The 7,853-nt window shown below is 37.3% G+C and overlaps 1 protein-coding gene across 1 annotated transcript; it reads left to right on the top strand.

Annotated features, from left to right (window-relative positions):
* Positions 1-1,055: 1,055 nt before the first annotated feature.
* LOC142143150 (uncharacterized) lies at positions 1,056-4,380 on the top strand. The gene is made up of 2 exons (XM_075200862.1): positions 1,056-1,131; positions 3,758-4,380. The coding sequence occupies exons 1-2, from the start codon at positions 1,101-1,103 to the stop codon at positions 4,378-4,380; spliced, it is 654 nt and encodes a 217-aa protein (XP_075056963.1). The 5' UTR covers positions 1,056-1,100.
* Positions 4,381-7,853: the final 3,473 nt, after the last annotated feature.

The raw sequence follows: 7,853 nt of genomic DNA, 5'->3' as shown, positions 1-7,853 counted from the left end.
ATATATATATATATATATATATGTGTATATATATATATATATATATATATATATATATATATATATATGATATATGTGTACTGTATATATAAAACACCCAGTTTAGATGAACATATCTTTCAAAGTCTTTTACTTTAGTTCATTCCTGTTTTGTAAGCTTACATTGTCAAGTAAAATTAATTACAATTAATTGAACTACCACATTTAATAATATGTGCACATAGTACTGAATTTGAAGTCACATGACCAGACATTCTATCTATGAGTGAATGCTAGGAACAGAATGGAATGGTGATGTAATAATGACTATTATGACAAATACTCTGAACAAATGATTATAATACTGTTTGTATTCTGATTTGCCAGTAAAGAAATCTCTCATCAACTGGTAAGAGCACATAGGTCACGGTAGGGTGGACGTTGATATGAAATTTCCAGAATAGGGTTAAGCTTTTGTTTTTTTACTAATTTAAAGCTAATAGTATGAAGTATGTACTTTATGACTATATATTTTTTACCCTTCTTGAGCTGACATCGGTTCTGAACTATGGAGTGATAAGACTGACTCACATAATCATGCTGAAACTGTCAATACTACTAGTGGTATTACCTATAATGGTATTTTGTATTTTTTATGTATTACAAAAAGCAACTTAAATATGCCTAATACTTATGATTTTTTTACAAGTTAGGTTAAGGTAGTTTGATAATGAACCAGTATTTAAAAAGAGAATTAGTTGATTTACTTTTTAAAACCATTTCTAAAGCAATGATATCACAAATTGGACTATTTCACCGTGTAGCATTTTATTTAGTAACCATATTCAGGAGTGTGGACTTTGATGGAGTCATCTTTTACCATGTCCAGACACATTGTGAAAGCAGAATCAAGATGAATGGTAGTTTGGGAAATTATTTTGCAGCAGTTTTTTGTTTTTTATATCTGTTTGAAATGCGAATTCTACATTTTATCCAAAGCAAACAGTAGACAGCTTTTCTGTCTCTACTACAGCCATATACACTGGAGTAAACTGAATATTTCTTCTGTAAATTCTCATCTAGTGACTCTAGAAGACAGTAACACAGGAGAGCATAACCTAATGAGTGACAAGCAATGCAATTCAGATCTAGGTAAGTCAGTTATCTTACTCATAATTTTTCTTTTTGGTAAATATTGAAGTTATGTCACCCTTTATCACATAGGAAAGAGAAAAATGAGGATGAAGGTTAGTGACACACAGATGCTTTGAACGCCTGCCTATATTCTCCTCCTAGAATTTGGCACATAACCTGTGTATTTACCTGCATGTAATAAGCACTGTAAACCCCAAGTTGCTGGTTTGTTCTATACACACTGCCAGCAACGCTCATAAGTCGTATCAGCACTGGTGTGCCAGACACAGGGCATTTACACTGCCTGCTATGTGCAGATAATATATGTAAGCACTGTGTACCAGGGTGTGGATATATGTAGGCATTCAAACCATAAATGTGTCAGTACCCTAAAGGTGATGTGCATCCAGCTGCTGATTTCATCATCATCATCATCATCATCATCATCATCAGCAGCAGCAGCTATTTATTTATATAACACCACCAATTCCACATTGTTGTACAGTGAACTCACTCACCCTGCCCAACATCCCCCCCCCCACACACACACTAGAAATTGCAGCTGATATATATTTTGACAATCATCTCCATGGTGCAGTTGTGAGATTCACAGTTCTCTCTCCATAATATATTGTGTAAGCATGTATATATGCTTTTGCACCACTGTTATGAATATAGAAGCAAGGCTTTGTTGATGAATCAAAGAGCTGTGGTATATATATATATATATATATATATATATATATATGTATACATATATATAGTTCCTAGTCTATCCCCTGACGTTTACACTGAGGGGTTGATTTACTAAACAGCGGGTTTGAAAGAATGTTGCCTATAGCAACCAATAAATAAGATTCTAGGGCCTGATTCATTAAGGATCTTAACTTGAGAAACTTCTTATTTCAGTCTTCTGGACAAAACCATGTTACAATGCAAGGGGTGCAAATTAGTATTCTGTTTTGCACATAGGTTAAATACTGACTGTTATTTCATGTAGCACACAAATACTTGATAGCTTATTTGTACACTGAATATTAAAGTTGATAATTGTGTGCTACATGAAAAAACAGTCAGTATTTAACCCCTTGCATTGTAACATGGTTTTGTCCAGTTGACTGAAATAAGAAGTTTCTTAAGTTAAGATCCTTAATGAATCAGGCCCCTAGTTATCATTTATTTAGTACATGCTACAAAATGACAGCTAGAATCTGATTGGTTGCTATGGGAACTTTTTCAAACACACAGTTTTGTAAATATACCCCTAAGTCCCAATCTTTAATGAGCTTAACATTTGCCGACACCCATGTTTTAGATAAATGCTACATTGGACATGTATTTTGTGATTTATTTTTCTCGTAATCCTACCCATATGGTGTTGACGTGCTTTAAAATATCTGCAATGTAAAATAATATAGCTACATTTAAAAAAATTAACAGAATACTATGAGCTTTAGTCTAGGGAAAAAGCAGTAGGCAACATCCTGCAGCTTGAGTCCCAAAACTCATCAGGTGTAACCTATCATCCATCTTTACTGGGTCAGTCCAATTAAGTGTCACTGCACCTAATTCACAAAGTGTATTAAAACTACTAAACGGGCTGTGCTGGTGCTTCTGAACTTACATAACGAGTTAAAGAGCCCAGCAGCTCCTAAGCCTGCATAGCATATTATGGTGAAAGCAGGGTTCACAGGGAGATCCTGCTACCAGTGCTACCCCACTTTCTACTACTCTGCATGGCAACCATGTATCTTATACATTATATATTCTGGAATGGGTCCATGGGGCAGATTCAATTAGAAAAAAATACCCGCACATTTTTTTTAGTGATATTTCTGCTCATTTTTGCTCACGCCCCATTGGGCTGGGAGCAAAAACGAACGGATATTTTTACTGCATTAACGGTAAAAATGCACAGCACACCTCGAATAATTAAATCTGCCCTCTATTGTCACTGTCCATAATTTCTAAATCAGTAAAAGGCATTATAACTCTAGTAAATTTGGAATGATCACCTTAAAATAGTAATTTAAATAAAAGCTCCATTCTTTTTAGAGAAAACATACTTATAGGTTAATTAGTTGCTATTAAATTGATCTTAGTCTCTCAGTTTGTGTGTGTGCATGTATTAGGGAATTTACACTGTAAGCTCTAATGGGGCAGGGTCTAATATGAATGAGTTCTCTGTACAGCGCTGCAGAAATAGTGGCGCTATATAAATAGCTGATGATGACGATGAGAATTGATAGCAACAATCGTTGCAACCTACCCATCACATTCCATATCATTTATAATGTAGAATGTTTGGTCATGTGACTTCCAATTCTGTGCTATGACCATATTATTAACTGTAGTACAATAAATTCTTAATATTTTATGATTCATTTTACAATTATAAGTCTCTGCATTATAATGTGGTCTTGATACCAGAGGGTCTGTTCCTGAATAAGATACTTTACCATACGGTAAATCAGTAATAAGGTTTATATATATACAAGACTGTATCTTATAGTTGTAATAAATATAATAACAGTAAACGCTCCTAGAAATATTTATTTGAATGTTATTATGACAGTTTACCTATATAAAAACAATGCATAACCAATGGCTTCTGGAAATAAAAAAATATTTATTTTGTACATAGTTCCTCAGCCAAACGAGGACAGCGCTAATAGACTTGAGGAGTTGTCTCACTTAAAGCAAGAAGTTGCTTCCAAAGCAGATGCAAATGTTCAAAATGCTGAAAAAGCTCAAGATCTTGAGAATACCTTCAGCCAACCAGTGAGAGAGGAGTGCCCAGGACCTACTGCAGAGAGTGGCTATATTAGAAATGCATATGAAGAGCTAGAGTACATGGAGCACAGGCATGTATCTCAAGTCCTGGAAAGGCGCATTGCAGGCGTTCATTCTGAACTGCGCCTGCTGGATAGAAGTATGTCCCAGCTAGCTGACCACGTGAAGGCTGGTACACGTACCACGGAGTTCTGTGCAATAAGGATGCTGTCAGCTCAGAAAGAAATACTAAACCCACTTAGTGAGACGAACACTTCACAGAAAACTTCAGTTCACCTCCTACAGGGAATCAGAGTATACCAAAGGCAATATCTTAAAGACCCCATTATTGCCAATGAGCGTCTTGGGAAATCGGATTTGGAAATCCAGTCAGACCAGTCTCATAATGCCCCAAGAAAGAGGTGTCATAATGATATACTACAAAGTTCTGTGGATTGTAGCTCAAGTCAACCGAAAAAACACAAAGAAAAATAAATGTCTTTATTAATAATAGCATAAATGATTAAAATATGCAACATGTTTTGTGATTCAATAAATAGTAAAATAACAGTGTAGAAATGTGTGGATGTGTGTTAAGTAGGTCGTGTCACATTTTTTATACTTCTCTTTCTAAGTGTAATGCCCCCTGTGACCTTAAAGTGTATAACACTGAGAGTGGGAGGGACGCCATTCTTGAGAGGGGGAGGACGTGGAGTCCCATGGGTTTTCTTAGTTAGTTAAGTTTAGTATTAAGCAGAGTTGAGTTTGGTGTGGAGGTTGGGTGGAAGCAGAACCACACAGATAATCCGAGTAGAGATGAGCGGTTCAGATTCTGAGAAATCAAACAGAACCTAATTTTGGGGTACAGAGTCGAACTGGGTTACAACTCGGTTTCTCACACCAAATTCAGATCCGAAAACAATGCAAAAAATTTCCGGGAGAATGACAGTTCTTGCGAGTTTTCAATCTATAAAAAGTTGAAGATTAAGAAATTGGCTTTAATGTTTTGCACTAGCTGTCTCAGATAGTTAATCCTGTGACTTGTTGACTGAAAATCCCAACTATTGAATTTAAAAAATACCTTTTATTAATAATACTTAGTGAAATTGGGCGCAAGTGATGTTAAAATGTACTGAGTACACCTTAATATCCGTCTGTCAATATATTTCTAATAAATTAATTTTGTATCTACTCATGGATATTGTCTTGCTTTATTAAAATGCTCCTCACTGCTGTATCAATTTCAAGTAAATAGTATCCAGGAGTTGATACAATTTATTGTAAGACTCAGTATCAAAGATAAGTTCAAATAGGATAACACCAGGGCCTGATCAACCACTAGGCTGATCAGGCTGCAGCCTGGAGCGCTGAGTCCTAGGGGGGCGCAGCGCGGAACACTGACAAGCTGTTGTTTTTTTTTTTCTTCAAATGCCGGTGATCGGCTTCTTTCTCCTCTAATGGGGCCGCCCCTGGCTTCAAGGGGGCGGTCCCGCATGTTGCTGTACCCAATCACGCAGCTAACAGCATCCAACGCTGTTAGCTGCCCTATCAGTGTATTGCTTAGTGTGGTCACGTGAGATCTCACATCTCACGTGACCACACTAATCACACAGAGCTCGTCTGCAGCTAACAGCGTCGGATGCTGTTAGCTGCGTGTGAAGATGACAGAAACGCCGGCGTCTGGTCAGAGGAGAACAGAAGACATCAAGGTAAGTACTTGTTAAATATCAGGGGGGGTGACACATCGGATGTGGAGGGGGGGGAGATGACTGGGGGGATCTTATAAATTAGATATGGGGGGATTAATGATCTGCTAGTATGGATTGGATAGGGGGGATTAATGGAGTGAAAATGGGAAGGTAATGAACTGGCTGGAGGGGGGGGCTTATGAATTGGATGAGGGAGTTAATGAAATGGCTAGAGGGGGGGATTAATGAAGTGAAAATGGGGATTAATGAACTGGTTAGAAGGGGGGGGCTTATGAATTGGATAGAGGGGGCATATGAATTGGATGGGGGAGTTAATGAAATGGCTAGAGGGGGGGATTAATGAAGTGAAAATGGGGATTAATGAACTGGCTAGAGGGGGGGCTTATGAATTGGATAGGGGGGCATATCAATTGTATGGGGGGTGTTAATGAAATTGCTAGAGGGAGGTGATTAATGAAGTGAAAATGGGGAGGAAATGAACTGGCTAGAGGGGGCTTATGAATTGGATGGGGGAGTTAATGAAATGGCTAGAGGGAGGTGATTAATGAAGTGAAAATGGGGAGGTAATGAACTGGCTAGAGGGGGGGTTAATGAATTGGATAGGGGAGATTAATGAAAAAGCAATGGGGAGGTAATGAACTGGCTACGGGGGGGTTAGTGAATTGGATAGGGGGGGTCATAAACTGTCTGGTGCGGGTTGATAATAATGACGGGGGGATGAATTGGTGGGGAGGTGATGAAATAGCTTGTAGAGGGCAGGATTTCTGTATTGTGTGGCGGTGATGCTGATTGTGGTTTCAGCGGTCGCTAGAATGCTAAATACTAGATAGACAGGGCTGGTAGATGTTACTATAGGAGTGTAAATATTTTTATATATTTTATTGTCTGTCTGTACTAGGGGGTTGTTTTGTATCATTTAGGGTTCGTTAAAATTTTGCACTATAATACAATTTTTGCAATATTTTTTGCAATTTTTTTTAAATACAGGGCTCCCAAGTTTCCAGAAGCCAACAGACAACACTCCAAGAACATGCAAAAGAGAACACCAGGTAGTCTACACTGCAAGATCAGGTAAGAGAGGAAGTGCATAATGAAGTGTGTTTAATGTATTAATGTTTTACAATTTTATTTACAGATATATATCTATATATATATCTATATCTATATATATATATATATATATATATATATATATATATATATATAAAATTTATTTACACACACACTGGGGGGGGGGAACTAGTGTAGTAGCCTGGGGCGGCTGTGACCCTTAATCAGGCCCTGGATAACACCATTAGGGTTTGTAACTATGTTAATAGTTTCCGATGTTGGGTCACACTATTCCCCCTGTTAGCTCCTAATAATTTGATATCACGGATAGATTGCACCTAAGAATTTCTGATTGTTGAGTGGATTCAATTTAACTATTCCACAGCTCTTGCTCTTATAGCAGTTTAGCCTAGAGGAGCAATCCCTAAGTCTGAATTGTGATGCTGGGAGTTATTATCACTGCCTCCAGCATTAAAACAAACTAAGTGCATGAATAGTATTCACTTGCTGCCTGCCTATCGTTGCTCTAGTAACCCTGGGTCTAAACGGAGCTTGTTCTGCTATTCATCATACTTAATAGATGACATAATATAAAATAGTGTAATCTGTAACCCCAATTAGGCTGTTATCCCTCAGGAATAAATAAATCTATTGCGGATCAGGTATACCCAGCGAATCTATATCTTCTCTATATATCCCTCCCTCCATTCCTCAGCTGTCATTTTAAAATTGATTGTATGTGGGGAGGTCAGAGCATATTGTATATAGTACTATTAATTGTTACAGTATTATGAAAACATCAGTTAAATGTAAATATGGGATACAGTATTCTGTACCTTGTAATGTACCAAAAACAATGCAGTACAGTAATGCATTTTGTAGAGGATATATTAGTAGTTTAAAGTGGTATCCTCACCATCATCACCATTATTTATTTATTTATATAGCACCAGCAAATTCCGTAGCACTTTACATTTGGGGACAAACACAGTAATAAACAATACTGGGTAATACAGTTAAAGAGGTGAGATGATCCAGGTCACAAGCTTACAATGTATTGTTCAATGAGGTCATATACATGAGGTTAAATCTACATATTGCATTTCAGTACAGACAGATTGCAAAGGTAAAAAAGTGATTAGTATGCTATATGATCCAGTCACACAGCAATGTTGGTCAGGGGTGAGAGGGTTGCTGTCTTGTTGGAAT

Source organism: Mixophyes fleayi, chromosome 3, assembly GCF_038048845.1.
Source record: "Mixophyes fleayi isolate aMixFle1 chromosome 3, aMixFle1.hap1, whole genome shotgun sequence".
NCBI lineage: Eukaryota > Metazoa > Chordata > Amphibia > Anura > Limnodynastidae > Mixophyes > Mixophyes fleayi.
This window is presented reverse-complemented; position numbering and strand designations above follow the sequence as displayed.

What these genes read in the sequence shown, in the direction of transcription:
- LOC142143150 (XM_075200862.1), top strand. Translation starts at nt 1,101, where the DNA reads ATGAGTGACAAGCAATGCAATTCAGATCTAG. An exon ending in GCAATGCAATTCAGATCTAG is followed by an intron (nt 1,132 to 3,757) that starts GTAAGTCAGTTA and finishes TTTTGTACATAG; the next exon opens with TTCCTCAGCCAAACGAGGAC.